Source organism: Manis javanica, chromosome 4 (genome assembly GCF_040802235.1).
Source record: "Manis javanica isolate MJ-LG chromosome 4, MJ_LKY, whole genome shotgun sequence".
NCBI lineage: Eukaryota > Metazoa > Chordata > Mammalia > Pholidota > Manidae > Manis > Manis javanica.
Window position 1 is genome coordinate 167,044,734 of NC_133159.1, and position 23,793 is coordinate 167,068,526.

General features: G+C 39.0%; 1 protein-coding gene across 6 annotated transcripts in view; it reads left to right on the forward strand.

Moving 5' to 3' along the window:
• Positions 1 to 23,793, forward strand: part of CDC27 (cell division cycle 27) — an 84,019-nt gene that overhangs the window by 52,517 nt on the left and 7,709 nt on the right. For all 6 annotated transcript variants that reach the window (XM_036997297.2, XM_036997298.2, XM_036997299.2 and 3 more), the window contains exons 13-16: positions 9,943 to 10,095; positions 11,198 to 11,406; positions 13,543 to 13,660; positions 15,661 to 15,789. In XM_036997297.2, coding sequence (XP_036853192.1) covers positions 9,943 to 10,095; positions 11,198 to 11,406; positions 13,543 to 13,660; positions 15,661 to 15,789 — 609 coding nt within the window. The remainder of the gene's footprint in view (positions 1 to 9,942; positions 10,096 to 11,197; positions 11,407 to 13,542; positions 13,661 to 15,660; positions 15,790 to 23,793) is intronic.

The following is a 23,793-nucleotide window of genomic DNA, read 5'->3' on the forward strand; positions in this document are numbered from 1 at the left end:
ATCATAAGGCTTTTGTCCTTTTAATTTTAATTACGTTCATTACTTAAGTTATATGTTTATAGCAGAAAAGGAGATGAGTAACATGAAACCAAAGAAAATCTAATTTTCTATTTAAATTTTTCTCCCCAATTCTCCTTCCAAAGCAATTTCTCTCTAACCCCTAAACTTAAAAAAAAAATTAAAGAAACAACTTTAAAACCTGTAATAAAATTTCTCTAATATAAATAAAAGATATAATATAAATACTTTTTTGGTCTGTTACTTCCAGCTCATTTATTCGGTATTTATTTGAATGTGTGTTGTGTCCTAGACTCTCTTCTAGATTGTAATATAGCCAGCAGGATGACTGCTTGCCTTCATAGAACTTAGCATTCTAGTCAAAGAGACAGATTATAAGCCAATTAATGTATAAGGATAAGTAGCAATTAAGTCATATGAAGAAAAATTGAAGCATGGTAAGATTGGGGGCCACTGAAGTATGATACTATTTTTATAAAAGCATGCTCAGTCAAAAAAGGTTATTCCTCCCTTCATGAGTTATGCAAAGACCTAGGGGTGAAAATAGAGAATAAATGTAGAAGATAGCTTATTCATGTAATTTTGTGTAGTGAAGATAGCTTATTCATGTAATTTTGTGTAGTGAAGGAAACGAATTGTAGACAGAAAGACTTAGTCATTGCAGGGTGACCAATGTTGGTCCTTTACTGGTACACAGGCATAAGTGTGTTTGGCAAGTCCTATTCAAAATTATTTCTAACTTACTATTTCATGGGTACTTTAAAATACACGAATCTTGGTATTTCCCCTAATTATAGAGCAGTGACTCATATATTTAAAGAAAGTCTTTATTTCAACTTAATTCAATGAGTATTTTTTCATTTTTCATCTATGCCACAATCACTTTTCAGAGGACGCAATGGATTCTGAAAAATTTGAAACCAAAAGATTTCCAAAACCTGTATTTAGCTGGGGTTAGGTCTGCTGTCTTATAATCAATGCCTGTTTGAAAAGCTTACCTTTATAACCTCTAAGAGATTTCAGGGACATTACAAATCATCAAGCTGATCCTAGGTAAGAAATGACCATTCCTTGGAATTAAGGTCCTAGTTTTATAATGCTTTTTCCTTATTTTCTGTAACTTCATTTCATTAAGGACAGTCCAAATATTCCTTATTCTAAACTAAACTTGATTTTCAGAATTTTAAACATTTTGAATTTTGATAAACTTAGGAACCATTTGTTTTATATAACCCAAAGCCTCAAACTTCAGAGGGAAAAAAACACAGAAGGGAGCTGTGTGTGTGGTTGTCGCGTGCCCTGTCCTCGCCGGCAAGAACAGCATGCAACAACAGCAGGATTCTTCTGCAGAAAGCTTTATTCTTCAGCTCTTTGTGAAACAAATGAGTTGGGCAGGACCCAGAGGGGAAGGAGAGGCTTGCTTATATAGTTCTCATGCTCTGACCTGGTTGGTGCGGCTCCATATGCCTTATTAGCATAACCATTTGGTGGGTCTCATTGGTCCTTATGCCAAGGCGCAATTAGCATGTAGTTTAGTGGTGTGGGATGATTTGTCATTAGGAAGTTCGGGGCCTTCCGGCTGCCCTGCATTGGGCGCTATTTTCTGAGCGCGGCTGCCAACATCTCCCCCTTTTTTGTCTAACAGAAGCTCAAGGCGGAACTTGCCAGCAGAGGCGGAGACAGAGGCCTGACCTCCATCATACTTCCTGATGCCCCCTTTTTGGAGAGGGGTTCTGGGCATCTACCCCTATGCAGTCAGGCATGCCTCTCAGAGGGGTCCAAGACCTCTTGCAGTGCTTTGCCTCGCATCCTCTGGCTGGCGTTGGGACCGCTTGGTACAAAGGGTTTGGACCCTTTTTCTCAACCCTCTTGCACCATGAGCTTCTTAAAGAAAGCTGTGATTAAGCATTGAGGTACTCGGGCCTGGTGCAGTGCCACATGGGCTCAGGGTGCAAGAGCTACCTCAAGCTAAAGCCGAGCTTCCTTCTTAAGCATGTTGAGCCACACTTGGGGAGAGGCGCCAACGTCTATCGCCATTAGGGCTTGAGCAAGGATCACCTTGTCCTGCTTATGTTGGTTGCGGAGTCTGCATAACAACCAGAGTAAGAGCATGAGACCTCCAAGCAGGAACACGCCCATCCCAGCCATGCCCGCCCACTCCTTGACGTGGGAGAGAGCTCTGAGGAACCAGGAAGAGAGTCCTTCCGCTACGGAGATATCTAGACGGGTGGAGTTGATGTGGATAATTTCTCGCCGCAGCTCTTCTAGTGTCCCATCGAAGTCTTGGGACCAGTTTCCTGAAAGATACTGGGACAGGTCTCGTGACAGATTAGCTGCCCGTGTAAAATTTTTATATTGAATGCTAGTGATGCAGAGGGCACGATATTTCCGCTCACATCCCAATTGGGCCATTTGCCAGAGCACCTCCATTTGTTCCTCCACGAGATCTATGCGTTGATTGAGGATCATTATTCCTCCTTTCAGTTTGCCATCAAGTGTGGACTGTTGGTCCAGGGCAGAAGCTACTGAGGCTGCAAGGTTATTGAGCTCTGTAGCCGATTTGATGGAGGTGTCTAAAGCTATACCAGCGGCGGTGGCTGCGACCGCGGTCGCGGAGATCAGGAGCACTATGGCGGCTGTAACACCGAAATCGCGCCTTTCTCGAAACAGAGTCATGGTGTTAGGGGCGTCTACGGGAACAGGGACCCAACGGGGGATGCGGACTACCAAAGCATTGGTAAAGTTACGCGCATCCCAACACTGAGACAGAAAGCAGGTTTCATTGGAGCAGGAGTCAAAGCTACTATTGGATAAGATAAACAGAAATGGGGGGTATACGCATACTGGAGAAGGTGGAAAAAGGGAATTAGGTGACTCTGGACCTGATTTTGCTGAACACGTGTAGTTCTCGTTGTTATGGGTCATGATCATGTTCCAGTGTGCGCGCATGTGGTTATTCTCGCACCAAAAGGTGATATTTTTTACACCGATTCCCCCACCCTGGAGGGCGGAAAAGGGGGAGAGGTCGGTACACGAGCCATTGACTCCACACAGCATCCATTTATGGAAGGGGTTCATGCTCAGCTGCTGACGAAACTCGCCTTCAAGCACCTTTACTGGCCACCAAGCCTCATTGGCTGGCCGTCCCTCCATATCTGGGGAGATGGTAAACTCCTGCCTCTCAGTTGCCCACGTTACTACAGTTGACTGACAGTCAGTCCAGGGCCACAGCTCTCCCTCATAGTCGCCCACACAATGGGAGGCATATTTGGGTTGACGAGGCCTGTCGGTGGAATTGTTCCTGGGAGAGTGTACAAATGTGCCATTGATCCAGAGAACCATCTGGTGGATAGTCATGTTCTTATAGGACGGGCTCCCTTCCTTATTAGGCCCTTCAAATTTAGCTGACATAACGGGGAGGCTACTGGCCTCTAGAAGTATGTCACTGAACCATCCGTATTTCCTCCGTTTCAGGGAGATACAGCCAGCTAGATTCTGAGTGGTGAAGCATAATGACCCATTAGTTACGAAGGATCGGTTTTCTCCCAGGGGAGCTACTAGGGTGTCTTTAACTAAGTAGGGCAAGTTCATACTAGTATTGGTAGTGAAAAAGCGCGGAAAAACGGCTGCATTGAAACGGACAGGCATAGGCTTAGGAAAGGCAGACAGGATTCCCCATCTCAATACTCCCTGAGTCGGGGTCTCCAGTGTCAGGAGCAGGGTCAGGAGGTACAGCGAAGTCATCTCCTTTGTTTAGGACTTTCCTCGTTAGGCGCTCCGGGATCCAGAAGGGATTTTCTTCACCCTGGGGGAAAACACACACAGCTCCCCTGGATCTGATTATGATTGGATCCGGGCCCTTCCATTGGTTAGATAATACGTCCTTCCATTTTACTAGTTCTTGTGGGTCTTTTGGCCACTGATTATGGCGATCCGCTGCTGTATGGCTTTGAGCATCCAGATTCAAAAAATTTATAGTGAAAAGTGCTAGGGCTATGGCAGTTTTTGGTGTGGGGGGTATATCTTCAATTCCCCCTTTTTGTTTAAGTAAATAGGATTTGAGCGTGCGGTTCGCGCGTTCCACAATCCCTTGACCCTGTGGGTTGTAGGGAAGGCCAGTGATATGTTTTATCCCCATGTGATGACAAAATTGAGCAAATTTTGTAGAGGTATAGGCTGGGCCATTGTCTGTTTTCAGAATCTGTGGTAACCCCCATGCGCTCCAAGCTTCAAGGCAGTGCTGGATGACATGGGAAGCTTTCTCTCCTGACAATGGGGAGGCAAAGATGACTCCTGAACAAGTATCCACGGATACATGTACATATTTCAGTTTCCCAAAAGACGAAATATGCGTCACATCCATTTGCCAAACTTGTAAAGGCCTAATACCTCTGGGGTTGATCCCAACATGAGGTGTGGGAAGGAAGCTGCAGCAATGTTGGCAGCTAAGGACAATGTTCCTAGCTTCGGCCCTGGTTATGCTAAACCGCTTGCGCAGTGTTTCGGCAGTGACATGAAATTGTGTATGGAATTTTGAAGCTGTGGTGATAGGGTCTAGCAGGGGAAAAGCTATATTTCTGGTTGCGAGGTCTGCCAGGTGGTTGCCTTGGGTCATAGGCCCGGGAAGGCCTGAATGTGCTCTGATATGAGTTATATACAAAGGAGATTGCCTATGAAGTAGTGCTGATTGTATCTGTTTGAACAAAGTGGCTACTGGGCTGGACGCTTTGATTAGCCCGGCCACTTCTAGAGATTTGACTGCATTAACTACATAACAGGAGTCAGACACAATATTTAAAGGTTCAGGAAAGATTTGTAGGACTTCTAAGACTATGCGACATTCCACTATTTGTGGAGTGTCAGGCGTGTAGCTTTTTGTCACAACTTTGCCATCATGGACATAGGCACCTGTGCCTGTCTTAGACCCGTCCGTGTAAACTGTTTTTCCATGAGGCAGCGGGGTTAGGCTAGTGACCCGAGGAAATACTAGGAGATGATTTTTGGCGAAGTTGATGAGGGGATGTTTAGGGAAATGATTATCAAAGGTTCCTGAGAAACTGTAAGCAAGTATGGCCCAATCATCGTTCATAGCACATAATACTTGTATCTGTTCTACGCTGTAAGGGGTTATAATTTTAGCTGGAGCCTCTCCGAAATGTGTCATGGAGGTTTTTACTCCTCTCAAAGCAAGTTTGGCCACGGCTGCTGGATAGTACTCTATTGTCCTAGCCTGAGAGGCTTGGGGATGGATCCAGATCAGTGGGCCGTGCTGCCATAAAACTGCTGTTGGCAGCTCTGGGGTGGGAAGGACACACAACTCAAAGGGTTCATTCGATTGCACTCTATTTAATTGTGCTGTCATCAAAGCCTGTTCTACTTTGCGAATGGCTTGTAATGCCTCAGGTGTGAGGGAGCGCGGTGACGTTAGTTGTGGGTCTCCTTCTAGGGTTTTAAATAGTGGAGTCAATTCAGTGGTGGGTATCTTTAAGTATGGGCGCAACCAATTAATATCCCCTAGGAGTTTTTGGAAGTCATTCAAATTTCGCAATTGATTATGTCTTATCTCAAGCTTTTGGGGGCAAATTACATCTGTGTAAATGGTTGCTCCTAGGAATTTGCTAACACTAGATTTTTGGACCTTCTCGCTTGCTATATTCAGTCTCCAATCTTCTAGGGATCTAGTGAGATCTATATATGCTTCTTCTATTTCCGCTGGTTGTGGGGAGCAAAGAAGGATGTCATCCATGTAATGGATGATCTTTAGCGTGGGATAGGTCTTACGAATTGGGTCTAGCGCTCGCTGAACGTACAGTTGACATATGGTGGGGCTATTTGCCATTCCTTGAGGGAGGACCTTCCACTGAAATCTGGCATCGGGTTGTTCATGGTTAATAGCTGGCAAAGTAAAAGCAAATCTTTCCCTGTCCTTGGAGCTTAGAGGTATAGAAAAGAAACAATCTTTAATATCTATTATGAGCACTTTCCATTCTTTGGGTAAGGCAGAGAGGAATGGCAGTCCCCGTTGTACGGGTCCAAGCATTCTCATTTGAGCATTTACTGCTCTCAGATCATGAAGCAACCTCCATGATCCTGACTTTTTCCTGATTACAAATATGGGTGTGTTCCATGGGGACACAGAGGGTTCTAGGTGTCCCACTTGGAGCTGCTCTTGCACTAAGCAATGAGCTGCTTCTAATTTTTCAGAGGATAGGGGCCACTGAGGAACCCATACGGCCTCCTCTGTGAGCCAAGGTATGGGCATGGCATCTTCAATGGCCCCTATGAAAAACCCAGGCCGTGACGGTCATTCTTTACTTTGGGCAGGATGGGCTCTATGTGTCCCTGTTGGTGTTTCCCCAGCCCCTTGCCAGGGATGTATCCCATGTCCATCATCATGCCTTGGGCGGGGGTGGAGTATTCATTAATGAGTTTGAGGCCTAAGTCTCTCATGACATCCCTCCCCCATAAATTGACCGGTAGAGGGAGTACATAAGGGGTGACTGTACCCTCTTGTCCTTCAGGGGCTCGCCATTTCAATGGTTTGGCACTAATTGAAGGGCTTGACTCATATCCTAAACCTTGTAATGAATGTGAGGATTGGGTCACAGGCCACTTGGAGGGCCACCAGGTTGCAGAGATAATACTTTTATCTGCTCCAGTGTCTAGGATTCCCTCAAAGCTCTTTCCCTCTATTTGAAGAGTTAATTTTGGTCTGTCTGCTAAATCTAATACTATGAAGGCTGAATCCCAGTCAGAGGAGCCGAAGCCCCTTTCTCCCCTCTCCGTGTTGGTAGCAGGATAATTGGCGTGGAGACTAGGTAAAACTAAGAGCTGGGCTATGCGGTCTCCCGGGGATATAGGATAGATTCCTCTGGGAGCCGAACACATGATTTTTACCTGTCCTTCATAATCTTGATCTATGACTCCGGGATGAACTACCAGGCCTTTCAATGCAGCAGAAGAGCGCCCTAGGAGTAACCCAATGGTATTTGGTGGTAGGGGGCCTTTAAAGTCTGAAGGGATAGGCTGAACTCCCATCTGTGGAGTCAACACTATTCTGGTGGTGGCACGGATGTCCAATCCCGCGGAACCTGAAGTGGCTCTCCTTGGGGGGCCTGGTTGTTCCCGAATGACACTTGCGTGCTGGTTGCCCCATATATTTGCGGGCCCTGGTGACGGGGGCCCCTCTGGGCGTTTTTTGGCAACTCTAAGGGTTTCCCTTCTATATCTTTAATAGACCGGCACTCATTAGCCCAATGCCTGCCTTTCTTACACTTAGGGCACAACTCAGGGGTCTTTTGGGTTGTTTGTTCTGAAGCTGGGCTCCTACACTCTCTCTTTATATGTCCTAATTTCCCGCATTGAAAGCATTTGATACTTCTGTTAGTGATCCTGGCTTGTTTGTGGCTCTGTAATATGGCCGCGGCTAGGCCCGCATTGGTGAGTGGCCCTCCTATTTCTCTACAGGCTTTCAACCAGGCATGTATCCCTTTTTGTTTCCAGGGTGTTATCGCCTGTCTGCATTCCTTGGTACATTGTTCAAACACTAATTGCTCCACTAGGGGCATTGCTTGTTCCTGATCTCCAAATATTCTGCCTGCGGCCTCTATCATACGAGCGACAAAGTCAGAAAATGGCTCGCTCAGCCCCTGAATAATTTTTGTCAAATTGCCTGATACTTCTCCTTTGTTGGTGAGGGCTTTCCATGCCTTGGCGGCGCACGTGTTTATTTGTGCATATACCTGTAAGGGGAAGGCGGTCTGGTCGGCTACCCACTGTCCTTGGCCCGTCAGCATATCATATGACCATGCAGGCTGTCCTTCGGCCGCGTTTGCGCGTGCCTGGGTCATGCTGATATCATGCCACAATGCCTTCCATTCTATGTATTGCCCCATACTAGAAAGGCATGCCTTAGTTACATATTGCCAGTCTGCGGGTGTCATGGCTGTCTCTGTTAATCTCTCAACTTGTGCTATGGTATAGTTAGCACTGACTCCATAAGCCCGAACGGATTCTGCTAATTCCTTAACTTGTTTATGGCTCAGGGGCTGGTGAGAGCGTACACCGTTATCCTCAAATACAGGAAACATTTGTCTAATTGCCTGAAGAGTATCTGGGTGGCAAAAGGAGAGTGCGCCACTCACGTAAGGTGGCGGGGCAAAGGGCGTCGGGGGACACCCTGCTTTCATTTTTTCCTTGGTCCGCTTTTCAACTTTGCTGGTTCCCTTACTTCTACACTCTGCGGTTTTATTTTCTTCCCCTTCCTCTGCGGACGTTAATTCCTCCTCAGATTCCCTATTGGAGAGTTGGAGGTCCCTCAACTCTTTCCAGGGGTATTTACTATTTTCTCCGAGGCGATTGTCACTCGCTTCTCGGGGCTCTTTCGCTTTTGCCCTAGGCGGGCTTTCTCCCTCACTCTGAGGTTTCTTTACCTTCGTTTTTGTGGCCTTTTTTCGGCCGCGCGCGCTCTCTGTTTCCCGTTCCGTTTCTGACATGCTCTCTTGGATATCTGTCAATGCTCTCTGACCTTCTTTTATTACCTTTTCACATCTCTCATCTTGCAGACAAGCTCTAATCAGTTTCCAGAGGGGCCTGGTGCCTCCCCTCAGGCTACCCTCCTCCTCCTCTCTATCAAGATCTTTCCCCAGTTTGTCCCAGCTCGGGATTGAGAGGGACCCTGAACAAATGAACCAGGGGGCCACACGGTCTATCTCCTTCACAAAAGATCCTAAGACTTTGCTGGAGACCTTCAAGTTTCGCTCTTTGAGAGCTGTCTGCAGCGCCGTGACTAATGACGGTGCATTCCCCATGGTGCCTCCTTATTTACAGAGAACCATCAACCATCATCCTAAAAAGCAGGGGCCTCTCGGAACTTACCCCTCCGGGCTTTCTTCTGACCTGCAGTTCTGAATCCTCTCCAGATGTCTGAAGGGTCCTCCCTGTGCCGGTGATGTTCTGGTTCCCGGGATTCGGCACCACTTGTCGCGTGCCCTGTCCTCGCCGGCAAGAACAGCATGCAACAACAGCAGGATTCTTCTGCAGAAAGCTTTATTCTTCAGCTCTTTGTGAAACAAATGAGTTGGGCAGGACCCAGAGGGGAAGGAGAGGCTTGCTTATATAGTTCTCATGCTCTGACCTGGTTGGTGCGGCTCCATATGCCTTATTAGCATAACCATTTGGTGGGTCTCATTGGTCCTTATGCCAAGGCGCAATTAGCATGTAGTTTAGTGGTGTGGGATGATTTGTCATTAGGAAGTTCGGGGCCTTCCGGCTGCCCTGCATTGGGCGCTATTTTCTGAGCGCGGCTGCCAACATGTGGTGAGGAAAAAATCTGACCTGATAGCTGAGGAGGGACCCTAAAGTCCAGAGAGTGCTCCCCCAGAAAAGGGAATTACTAGGTAGGGACTCCAGCCCCCAGCAGGTATGACATTGCTGGATGTGTTCAGAGCCCGTGCAGTAGGGTTAGGGCCAGCTGAACCTGTTCTCCTTGAACTCAGGGCAGAGGTAGGTCTTGTGTTATGGAAATCATGCTTCTCCCACCTTTCCTGAGAGAATTACTCTGTAAAGCCATTATTAGAACTTGGAAATGCATTTTTTGAGAGTAAAATTGTTGACTTGTCCTTTTTAAATTATAACCTTTTGTATAGATTACTCTTCTGACTTTTTTGGTGAAAACTTAAATTATCTTTTCAGAGTCCATGTTCTTACCATGATTTACATATAAAAACTAGGTTAAGTGTGAATCGTATATATTTGACCTACCATGGAAAGTTACTCAATTTGTTCTTGTGTTTTACCAATTCACATAAATGCTGTGTAAAACAAGGCAGCATTTAAGTCCTGTGAAAACAGTGCCCAGTGTTCTCCCTGTATATAAGTAAATTGTATCAACTTGTTTTCCCCTTACTAGTTTTTGTATTTCAGGCTGAAAGAATATTCTCAGAGGTTAGAAGGATTGAGAATTACAGAGTTGAAGGCATGGAGATCTACTCTACAACACTTTGGCATCTTCAAAAAGATGTTGCTCTTTCAGTTCTTTCAAAAGACTTAACAGACATGGATAAAAATTCACCAGAGGTATATATTAACAAAAGCACAATGCTTATATAGTTATCTTTTGATCACCCTTACCAAATGGAGATGAACCAAATAATTCAAACAGCATTTAGTATTACCCATACTTATTTTGCACCCTTCTTTATATAGGCAAGGACTCAAGAGAAAAAGAGAGTACTAGAATATATGGTGCAGATTTACAAACAGAAAAATCACAAAGCATATAATTTCATTTACGATTAATCAGGATTTGGCTGTGTTAAAATAGCAGTTGTCACCTGGATTACCATTCATTAAGCAGAAATTATGTAGATTGAAAAAAGTGCTAATTTTAAGTTAAAATAGTCATTTTAATTGTTTTAAGACATAGGCACAATTCATTAATATGCTCCAGTCCTGTAAAAATTTTATTTCGGTGCATTTTGGGAATATTTAGTGATACTTTAACATGCTTAAGCTTAGAATTAAAGACAGTCAATTCTCATTATTCTTGGTAGTTATGTTCTACCATTTACGTGAACACTGAATTAGCAAATTCTGAGCCATTGCTTCTAGGAGAGATACACATAGACACACACATGTATCTCACACAGTTTATAATCTTAAACCCTAAAAACAACTCACCCTGGTAGATTCTATTTTCCTTATTTTGTAAAAGAGGAATGAGATTTAGAGGTATTAAAGTGACTTGCCTGAGGCCACACTACAAACAGGTGCCAGAGTTGGGATTCAGAATCTGTCCACTGGCCCGGAGCCAGAGCCTTGAATTACACTGCCCCCTATAGTCTCTGTCCTCTGATCAGTTCTAGATGGGAGCTGAAACAAGAAGGCAGTCACCTTTTTTGACCTGAAGTGAGTACATGCCTGTTGAGCAACTCAGATGTTGGACCCACCAGTGGCCACCAGAACACTCTTAAGTACTGATTTTGTCTTGACAAATGTTAGTCAGCAGACGAATTTACAAATATGGAATCCATGAATAATGAGGATTGACTATACCTATTAAAACTCTAGATTTTGTCTTTCTGTTTTAAGTGAGATGAGTCAGTTTTACTCATAGATTTAGTTTTTTTAGAAAAACAAGATTTTAATTGCATTTGGTTTTTGTTTCCATTTTTTAAAGGCCTGGTGTGCTGCAGGGAACTGTTTCAGTTTGCAACGGGAACATGATATTGCAATTAAATTCTTCCAGAGAGCTATCCAGGTTGATCCAAATTATGCTTATGCCTATACTCTATTAGGGCATGAGTTTGTGTTAACTGAAGAATTAGACAAAGCACTAGCTTGTTTTCGAAATGCTATCAGAGTCAATCCTAGACATTATAATGCATGGTAAGTGCTAATGAAGTGCAAGGATGATGTCTCTTTGATGGGGCTAATACTCAGTACTTTTTCTTGTTACCAATTGTCATGAGTTTGGTTACTAATACTTAGGATTGATATATACTGTTTGAGAACTTGGAACCAAAATGTTTTTTATGTGAAATTTATACCTTTAACAAACTCTTAAATGAATTAATGATGATAGAATACCTGATCCTTGTACTCAATAGTTTCAACGTTCTCTCCTACCAAACTTTTGCAAATACTTGGTTCTCTTACTTGATTTGTTGCTTTTTCTTAGAACACTGAGATGGTCATTGGGTTAGAGAGTGGTTAGGTACGGGGGACAAATAATATGATTCACCTGTTGGATTATAGAAAATAGACATTAAAACTATCCACTATGTATTGCTTTTTGGCAGTGTTCTAGTTTATTAAGTAGTAGTTTACTGAGTTTATTAAAAACTCAGTGTTCCAGTTTATTAAGTAATGTCTCTGTTAAGGAAGTTATTACCTGGCTCATGTTGTTACCACTCAAGACATACATAAGTTTGTTCTTATTTCTGCCTCAACTCTTTATTTACTGCTGACATTTTATTGTATTTTTCTTGGCTGACTTAATAGTTCAGATACCAAGAAGTACAATTCTGATATCATAACTCTATGATAGTTTTTATGTCAGACATGTTTTTTTTTTGTCTTTTGGATTAATCATAGCCATTGGATTTTATCATTCTATTTGTCACTAAATCTGAAGCATTAGATTACTAAAATACACTTTTTGATTTGTGTATATGTGTTTTTTTTTAATGGATTATATCTCATCTCAGACAGTTATATTGCCTGAAAGATGTCCTGACAGGTCATACTAGCTTTGACTGACATATTAGTCTGGTTTACCAACACTGCCTTCTCTTCATATAATATAAAGTTTTCTGTAATATTTTAAGTAATCAGTTCTTAAAAGGACTTGTGTTTGTTTTAAATGTGTAGTGTCTGTTCTGCTCTGTTGCAGTAGTTGTCTTAAAAACTTTGCCATATCAAAAATCATGTTATAAAAATAATTCTTTGCATTGGGGAGAAGGAAGAATATTCAGATTGGAAGGCTTCTACTGGGAATAATTTAAATATTGAGGTAGTTAGGTAAGTTTAACTTTCTAAGTAAACACTAAGCAGATTTATTGTTCCAACTCCAAAGTAAATAGTCTTTCATCATATCCACCTTCACCATTTTTAGCACACAGATTTTATACCTTTTCTTCACTTCTAACACTATTACGATGATAGATAAAGCCACTCAAATAAACAAGATATATTATACTTTTTTTCTTATTCATTTGGTGCTTACTCCACATCATCATTATCTAGTTATGACCAAGAGATGCCTCCTTAATATAAATCAGTCATGCTATATTCATTTGATGTTTTGAAAGGGCAAGAGAAATACCTGTGTATCAACTTATTATATACTGTTATATAGCCTTTAAAGTTTATGATTTAGAAGTCTATAGGAGCATGCCTTTAATACAATAAATAGGGAGAAGGGAAGCAGAACATGACACTATGCATACTGTAATTATAATGATATATCATTATATTTGAACAAAGAATGTGGAGATAGCATTGTTAAGAGTTTAGGGCTGAGAATCATAAAGGAAGGATCTGGTTAGAATCCTTGTTAGATATTTAACTTTGGGGCAAGTTATTTACCTTCTCTATGTCTCAGTTTTGTTATTTGAAAATGTGAATGATAATGGTGTCTGTCTCCTTGGTTCCTCCTAGGATTAGTTGAGATAATAATTCACATAAAGAATCTAACAAAGTTATTAGTACACACATAATAACTACTCAGTAAAAATTATCTAATAAATGTAGACTATAGTGGTGGGTTTAAGGATGTGGTATCTTTTTTCCCCTATTGTCATAGTTTTATTTGTTTGATTGTTTTTACTTGTAAAAGTGACTTGTATACAATGCTTTGATAATTTTTATCATGACTGTTAGTTTTTGTCTTCCCTAAAACCACTAGTATTTTTCTATTGGTTTATTAAAATGCCAGGTACCATGCATATTCTTTTATTAGTTGAACTAAATTAACAGCCAAATATCATATCCCTAAAACTGTACTTTATTCTATACTTTCAGGTATGGTTTAGGAATGATTTATTACAAGCAAGAAAAATTCAGCCTTGCAGAAATGCATTTCCAGAAAGCACTTGATATCAACCCTCAAAGTTCAGTTTTACTTTGCCATATTGGAGTAGTAAGTTGCTTTCTAAACATTGTTCAGTTAATGTCCCTTTGAAAATGTGTTTGTTATTCGCTTAATTGCAATGATAAAAATTAGGACTTTCTGTTATTCTTGAAACAATATTCTGGATTTTTTTATAGCCAAAAATGTCACTTTTGCTTGACATAAAGAGATATCATTGGAGTATCCTTTTCTGTTGGGCAAGTCACTTAATTTCTCTGAGCTTCTATTTTTTATGAATGACAATAACACCTTGCCAACCTCATAGTGTTGTTATAGCACTCACATGAGATACTTCATTTTTTTTAAAGCACTTTTCCATGTTAACATTTAGCTACTAAATTAAGTCATATTTAAGGCAAATAGTTCCCTGTGGGGTTTTTTTGTATCATTAATCTACAATTAAATGAAGAACATTATGTTTACTAGGCTCCCCCCTTCACCATAGTTCCCTGTGTTTTAGCCTCTGCATAAATCAAAACTAATTAGTTCTTACAAGGCAATGTGCATCACTGTTGTTTTTATGTTTTTATTTTTTAATGTATCTGATGTTAAGTTGTACTTTGATAGGAGAAAAGGTGGGTTCACTTTTTAAAATCTCATAAGCTTCTCTGTAAGCATGGTACTACCTCAAGTTCTTGTTCTTGTCCCCTCACCCATCTCTCTCTCTCCCTCTTTTCCTCCCCTGCCCCATTTTCTTTCTCTCAGCCAAATTTGGCTTTGTGGGAATGGGCATGCAGGATGAGGAAATTGTTATTCTGGTTCACTATTCATTTTGGGGACAGAATTCTAGTTTTCTTTAATTTTCTTGAAATTTGTCATGGCAACTTTGTAGTTAACTATGCAAAATACAGAAAATGTATTTTATTAACTTAAAAACTTTTTTTCATCATATAAGATAAGCAAGTCAAACTTAAATATCTCTTGATACCTTTTAGTGAAGTTGGACATTTTTTAAAGCAGGCTTTTTTCTATTATTTTGGAACAAATTGTTATAAAATTTGAGTGGATTATTTGAGGGAGTTTTAGATAAGAGAGTATGCTTTTCTATAGGGAACTAGTGTTTCGGATTTGCATCCTGTGGGCATAATGTTGGCCGTATGTAGCACTGACCTGCGAAGATTGTTGCATAGATGAATTTAGCAGCCAGATTTTGGTAGCGCCTACCCTTACTTTCCTGTTACAGTGATATTTGTTAAACTTCCACAGCTATATCCATTTACTCCACTTTGTTTTTAACATACTTGTCCAAGAAGGAACACAGCAGAGTATGAGTATATTCACATGAATGAACAGTGCAGTGCAGTTTGGGTTTTATTTCAAAATTAATTAAATAATCAGGTTATTTTAAAATTTTCAATAATAGTTTACTTCACTTCCCATATTACAGATGAATGATTTTCAAATATATAAAGCAGAAGAATTCTTACTTAAAATAAATTCCTTAACTAGGGAAAAGTGTAATTGTTCTGAGTGAAACAGAGTTGGGAAAATTCATAGACCAATCCACTCTGGGTTCTTGGAACACAGTTTTGAAAAGACTAATATTTAGAAGACCATAATAAACTGATTGAAATGGATTTTCTAGCTAAATTCTTCACAGGTTTTCTTGTGAAGAGAAAAACTAGTGTCTTTCTTGTCTTTTAGACTTAAAGGTAACCAAGTATCTGCTCTAAAAATAGAATCTTATCATTATAGATACATGATGGTAGCTTTGTGTACTGGAGGACCCAGGTTCTGATCCCAGAGCAAGTTATTTAACACCTCTGGACTTCAGTATTCTTATCTTTAAAGTGGCTGCACTAGAATTGGAAAAGACTTTTGAGAATCTGTTAGTAACTTAGTAATCAATTATTAAGTCCAGTTAACTCAGTGGACAGTCTAGTTAAATCATACAACCTTATTTCTAGTAGTATTATTGTCTTTGTGTTGGTTTTGAGTCACATTTTGTTTTCACTTTTCTTCATAAATATTAAAAAGAGACATATTAAAAAGACCTTTATTTCTTACAGGTTCAACATGCACTGAAAAAATCTGAGAAGGCTTTGGATACCCTAAACAAAGCCATTGTTATTGATCCCAAGAACCCCCTATGCAAATTTCACAGAGCCTCGGTTTTATTTGCAAATGAAAAATATAAGGTAAGATACATATATTTTAGTGGTCTTCAGCATTGTATTGCTTGCTTAAGTTTTGCCCCTTAATAAGCCAGAAGTTACTTATACTTTAATTTTTATCTCAGAATAGATCATTTTCCCCATTTTCAAAAGCTATAAATTTCATTTTCTTTCGTGATTTTATTACTTAATGAAACACTCATAGGAAGGATGGGTGTATGGGTATTTAGGAATATATGGTTATACCTTATAAAGATTCTGTATATAGAAAGACAGTTTTACTCAGAGAGTTACCTAAAAGGTAAAAATTAAACCATCCTCTTAGGACCAAAATATGTGAACAAGTGACAAATGAATGTGTGTATATTATTCAGTACATTTTTATTGAGTACTTAGTATATGCCAGGCACTAGGAATATACTGGTGAGCAAAGCAGCCACGTTTCCTGCCTTTGAGAGAAAATGAAGAACTTACTACCTGGTACCTTTCTAAAGGGAGAATAGACATTAATCAAACAATCACAAAAATAATACATGTTGAGTAGATAAAAGGAAAAGTATACTGAGTTTTAAGAACTTATAACAGGCCCTTTGGCTTCTCTAGAAGTTAAGCCTTCTGGAGATGGTTAACAGGACTTCAGAGACAGAGATATATATAAGACACCACAAGTGACTAGTAATCCTGGCTCCAGAATCCACCAGGTCTTGAGGATAATGAAAACAAATTTAATATTTAAAAAAAAAGAGCTTATAAGAAGGAAACTAAATCTAATCTAATGTATTTCTCTTTTCTCACTCTGTTTTACAAATTAGGGAGCTATAGCCTAAAAAATTTATTGAGGAAATAAGGAAAATTGAGAAAGAGATAAGAGACATAGAGTGACATGGTATTTTTATTATCATTTACTCAATTATAAACCATGAATCCAAAGTTTTGATTTAAAGTCCAGGTTACTTTTTTAATTCAGGCTCATTCTTACTAAAAAGAGCAAAGACTTATCCAAAAAAAATACCCAAAATTTAAGTGCACAGAAAAGCTTGAGCCAAATAATCCATTTTACTCTTTACCTAGAAATCTATTCTTCCAATACACATTGAAATTGCTGAAATTGAAAAATACAAAACCAATGATAAGCTCTTAAATTTTCAAGACTAATAAAGATATATAAAGGGATCAAATATATAATTAATTTTTTTCATCTATGCAGTAAGTCTCTAATCTTACTATATTTCTTTATGAATTAGTGTATGTCTAGTTCTACTGTTTTTGTCCTTTTAAAAAAGGTTCTTTAACTCTAATAAACTTTTCAACTTATAACTTGCCCTTTCAGTACTATAATTATAATTCAATATTTGTTTTCAGTTTTTGCTTTATTATGCTTCTTTAGATATGTGGTCAGATTCTTTGATTGAAGGATTTTATTCAATTATAATATTCAGTTTATTCAGTTGTTATTCTTAAAGCCATTAATGCCAACACACCTACCAGGTATGCCATATAAATCAGCCCTGCACTTGCTTCAAAAAGCCCAAGTTCTAATCTAACCCGTTGTCACAGTTATAATGGTTGTAGCTACTTTTGAGTACCAGTTTGGGACTTGGCTAAATTATAAGGCCTACTTTGATGCCTGGGTTGGATATAGGTATATCCGATATACCTACATTAAAATAATTTTAAAATTTACCAATTGGAAAAGTTACTGATTGCTGCTGAAATGTCTTGGCTCCAAAATGAAAATCAAATGGTGTTAGAGGGTCACCTCAACCTCTCTGAGGCAAAAAGATTGCTAGGTACCAACATATTTGTGTTGTATTGTTATCTAATCATGTAAGTCTTAAGTCTTGTAGGGCAAAAACGAAAACTCTGATGCTATGTTAGACACTGTTTCTCAAAATCTTTGTAATTAGATTATTGGGGGGCATGATAGATACATGAAATTTTGATGACAGTTATAACATGCATTCATAGAAAGAAAACATCAATTCTGAACTTTGTGTGGTGTGGCAGTAGGAAAGTCCAGCTGTCTTCCATTAACCAGAGATTTGTAAATATGTTTAGCAGTGCCACTCTTCTCATTGACTTAATATTGTTCTGAAAAATAATATTTTTCATTAAAAACATTGCCTATGTTAACATATAATGGGTTTGTTTTTGTTACCTCTAAATTAATAAGGGACAGATACTTTTTAAACTTTTCAAGTTTTAATTTCTGAGAAGGTAAATATTGATAGCTATAACCCACATTAATAAAAACTCTTTGGGTTCCTCAATAAGCTTTAAGATTGTGAAGAGGTCTAGAGACCAAAAAGTATAAGACCTGCTGCTTTATAGTAATTAAAATCAATCTCACAAAGAGTATAGATTATGATACCTAATATATAAAGAATGGAGGAAGAAGAAAAAGGAGGGGGAAAAAAAAGAACCTTCAGGTTGTGTTTGTAGTAGCATACTAAGTGAGTTAAATTAGACTGTTAGATAGTAAGGGAATTACCCTTGAACCTTTGGTAACCACGAATCTAAAGCCTGCAATGGCAATAAGTACATACCTACCGATAATCACCCTAAATGTAAATGGTCTGAATGCACCGATCAAAAGACATAGAGTCACTGAATGGATAAAAAAACAGGTCTGTCTATATGCAGCATACAAGAGACTCACTTCAAACCCAAAGACATACACAGACTGAAAGTAAAGGGATGGGAAAAGATATTTCACGCAACTAATAGGGAGGAAAAAAGCAGGAGTAGCAGTGCTTGTATCAGACAAAATAGACTTCAAAGCAAAGAAAGTAACAAGAGACAAAGAAAGACATTAGATAATGATAAAGGGATCAGTCCAACAAGAGGATATAACTATTATAAATATCTGTGCACCCAACACAGGATCACCTATATATGTGAAACAAATTCTAATAGAATTAAAGGGGGAAATAGAATGCAATGCATTCATTTTAGGAGACTTCAACACACCACTAACTCCAAAGGACAGGTCAACCAGACAGAAAATAAATAAGGAGATAGAGGCACTGAACAATGTATTAGAACAGATGGATTTAATGGACATCTACAGAACACTCCATCCAAAAGCAACAGGATACACATTCTTCTCAAGTGCACATGGAACATTTTCAAGAATAGATCATATACTAGGCCACAAAAAGAGCCTCAGTAAATTGAAAAAGATTGAAATTGTACCAACCAGCTTCTCAGACCACAAAGGTATGAAACTAGAAATAAATTACACAAAGAAAATGAGAACACATGGAGGCTTAATAACATGCTCCTAAATAATCAATGGAACAATGACCAAATAAAAGCAGAGATCAAGCAATATATGGAGACAAATAACAATAATTCAACACTGCAAAATCTGTTGGATGCAGCAAAGGCCGTGCTAAGAGGGAAGTATTTTTCAATACAGGCCTACCTCAGGAAAGAATAATGCCATATGAACAGTCTGAACTCACAATTAACGAAACTAGGAAAAGAAGAACAGATGAAGCCCAAAGTCAGTAGAAGGAGGGACATAATAAAGATAAGAGCAGAAATAAATAAAATCAAGAAGAATAAATAGAATCAATGAAAGCAAGGAACTGGTTCTTTGAGAAAATAAAATGGATAAACCCCTAGCCACACCTATCAAGAAAAAAAGAGAGTCTACACACATAAACAGAATCAGAAATGAGGAAGGAAAAATCACGATGGACACCACAGAAATACAAAGAATTATTAGAGAATACTATGAAAAATATGTGCTAACAAAATGGATAACCTAGAAGAAATGGACAACTTTCTAGAAAAATACAACCTTCCAAGACTGACCCAGGAAGAAACAGAAAATCTGAATAGAAATTAGGTATATATAGGTATCATAATCTGTACTCTTTGTGAGATTGATTTTAATTACTGTAAAGCAGCAGGTCTTATACTTTTTGGTCTCTGGACCTCTTCACACTCTTAAAGCTTATTGAGGAACCCAAAGAGTTTTTATTAATGTGGGGTGTAGCTATCAATATTTACCTTCCCAGAAATTAAATTGAATCGGTAATCAAAAAACAACCTAAGAACAAAAAGCATGGAACAGATGGTTTCACTGCAGAATTTTATCAAACATTTAGTGAAGACCTAATACCCATCCTCAAAGTTTTCCAAAAAGTAGAAGAGGAGGGAATACTCCCAAACTCATTCTATGAGGCCAGCATCACTCTAACACGAAAACCAGGCAAAGACACCACAAAAAATGAAAATTACTGACCAATATCCGTGATGAACATAGATGCAAAAATCCTCAAGAAAATATTAGCAAACCGAATTCAAAAATACATAAAAAAGATCATCCATCATGATCAAGTAGGATTTATTCCAGGGATGCAAGGATGGTACATTTGAAAATCCATCAGTGTCATCCACCACATCAACAAAAAGAAGGACCAAAACCACATGATCATCTCCATAGATGCTAAAAAACATTCAACAAAATGGGCGTAGAGGGCAAGTTCCTCAACAATAAAGGCAATATATGACAAACCTACAGCCAACATCATACTTAACAGCGAGACCCTGAAAACTTTTCCTTTAAGATCAGGAACAAGACAAGGATGCTCACTCTCCCCACTATTATTCCACATAATTTCTGGAGGTCCTCGCCATGGCAGTCAGACAACTCAAAGAAATTAAAGGCATCCAGATTGGCAAGGAAGAAGTTAAACTGTCACTGCAGATGACATGATATTGTACATTAAAAAAACTAAAGAATCCACTCCAAAACTACTAGATCTAATATCTGAATTCAGCAAAGTTGCAGAATGCAAAATTAATATGCAGCAATCTGTGGCATTCCTATACACTAACAATGAATGAGCAGAAAGAGAAATCAGGAAAACAATTCCATTCACAACTGCATCAAAAAAAAAACAAAACCTAGGAATAAATCTAACCAAGGAAGTGAAAGACCTATACCCTGAAAGCTACAAGACACTTATGAGAGAAATTAAAGAAGATACCAATAAATGGAAACACACTCCGTGCTTATGGGTAGGAAGAATTAATATTGTCAAAATGGCCATCCTTCCAAAAGCAATCTACAGATTCAGTGCAATCCCTATCAAAATAGCAATAGCATTCTTCGATGAACTAGAGCAAATAGTTCTAAAATTCATATGGAACCACAAAAGACTCCAGATAGCCAAAGCAATCCTGAGAAGGAAGAATAAATAAAGCAGGGGGTATTACACTCCCCAATTTCAAGCTCTATTACAAAGCCACAGTAATCAAGACAGTTTGGTACTGGCACAAGAACAGATCCATAGACCAATGGAACAGACTAGAGAGCCCAAATATAAACCCAAACATATATGGTAATATAAGATAAAGGAGCCATGGATATACAATGGGGAAATGACAGTCCCTTCAACAATGGTGTTGGCAAAACAGGACAGCTACATGCAAGAGAATGAAACTGGATTGTTGTCTAGCCCCACACACAAAAGTAAATTCAAAATGGATCAAAGACTTGAATATAAGTCATGAAACCATAAAACTCTTAGAAGAAAACATAGGCAAAAATCTCTTGAATATAAACATGAGCAATTTTTTCCTGAACGCATCTCTTCAGACAAGGGAAACAAAATAAAAAATGAACAAATGGGACTACATCATGTTAAAAAGCTTCTGTACAGCAAATGACATCATCAGAAGCAGAACAAAAAGGCAACCTACAGTATGGGAGAATATATTTGTAAATGACAGATCCGACAAGGGGTTAACATCCAAAATATATAAAGAACTCAAGATGCCTCAACACCCAAAAAGCAAACAACCCTATTAAAAAATGGGTGGAGGATATGAACAGACACTTCTCCAAAGAAGAAATTCAGATGGCCACAGGCACATAAGAAGATGCTCCATATTGCTAATCATCAGGGAAATGCAAATGAAAACCACAATGAGATATTACCTTACACCAGTTAGGATGGGCAACATAGAAAAGACTAGGGACAACAAACACTGGCAAGGATGTGGAGAAAGGGGAACCCTCCTACACTGCTGGTGGGAATGTGAACTAGTTCAACCATGTGGAATATGGAGGTTCCTCAAAAAACTAAAAATAGAAATACCGTTTGACCCAGGAACTCCACTCCTAGGAATTTATCCAAAGAAAACAACTTCTCAGATTCAAAAAGACATATGCACCCCTATGTTTATTGCAGCACTATTTACAATAGCCAAGACATGGAAGCTAAATGTATATCAGTAGATGAATGGATAAAGAAGATGTGGTACATATATACAATGGAATACTATTCAGCCATAAGAAAGAAACAAATCCTACTATTTGCAACAACATGGATGGAACTAGAGGGTATTATGCCCAGTGAAATAAGTCAGGCAGAGAAAGACAAATACCAAATGATTTCCTTCATTTGTGGAGTATAACAACGAAGCAAAACTGAAGGAATAAAATAGCAGCAGACTCACAGACTTGAAAAAGGGACTAGTGGTTGCCAAAGGTGAGGGTGGGTGGGGAGGGAGGGAGAGGGGGATTGTGGGGTATATCATGATTGGTGCACATGGTATGTGTGGGTTCACGAGGAAGACAGTGTAGCTCAGAGAAGACAGATAGGAACTCTGGCATCTTATTACACTGATGGACAGTGACTGCAATAGGGTACGGGGTGGGACTTCATAGTAAGGGTGAATATAACTACATTGTTTATCTTGTGAAACCTTCATAAGAGTGTATATCAATGATACCTTAATAAAAAATAAATAAATAAAATCAATCTCAGTCTTCTTTATTGTGATATAGGTTGTCATCTGTCCTTATCAGTAATATTTGACAGGTGAACTGAGTGATCTTAAGTAACTAATAATTAGGTGATTCATTATTAAATAAGTAATATCTGTGACCACAGATCTTTCATTTTGATACTATATTTCAAGTATATTTTACACTATTACAATGGAAGGAAAAAAGGTGTCTTGCCTCATAGAATTATCATATGTAATACATCTTCCATTTCCTGACATACAGGTGTAATTCTTAGACACATTCAGCCTTGGAGTCCTCTGAGTTTATTTCTCTTGGGTTGCCAACAATTAGAAAGATGGTGAACTGTTACTTTTGCACCAGGGCCTCCTATATACTTGTATAAAATACATAGTATTTTAAACAAATACCGTGCCTGTGCAAATGTGTGTATATTGCCTTCAGTCTTCTTTTTTATTACTCTTTTTATTATAGAAAATTGTAAACATCACTGTAATATAATAATGAATCCTTGTGAACCCACCACCAAGCTACTTCATAATAATTCCCACAAAAAGATTTTAGATAATGCCAATAAAAATTTACAGAAGCCAAGAGATTACCTTTGGCTTTAGGTTAAGGGGAAGGGAAGTACTGAACTTTTTTAGAACTGTGAAATAGGATTGGTTCCTTACTCTTTATACCTTTTTTAGAGAAATAAAACTAAATTCTTAAACAAAGCAATGAAGAAAAAAATTGCCCTTGTGTTACCTAAGTTCCATAATCCTCTGATATCTTTATGATCCCACTGTATTTGATCAGTGCTTTATTCTTTATGTTTTTGGTTTTTTTTTTATGAAAGTAATATGCTTATTACCAAAAAAATCAAATAATATAAAAGTATAAAAAATACAAGCTGAATGCTTCCTAAGCTTACCCCTTCTAGGAAGGAGTACTGTTAACAGTTCCGAACATACTTCTCCAGATCTTTTTCTCATTACTTGTATATTTTTAAATTGTTCTTAACTGAATAGGCTTCTACTATTGTGGTAGGCAGAAAAATGGCCCCGAAGGATGTCTCTGCCCTAGTCCTCGGTACCTGGGAGTATGGTACCTTACATGGCAAAAGAGACTTCGCAGATGTAAGGTTCTGGACCTTGAGTTGGGGAGAGTATCCTGAACTCTTCAGGTGGGTCCAACCTAATCACATAAATCCTTAAAAATGGAAGATCTGACCCAGCTGTGATCAGAACCAGCATGAAAAGGACTCAGCCCACCTT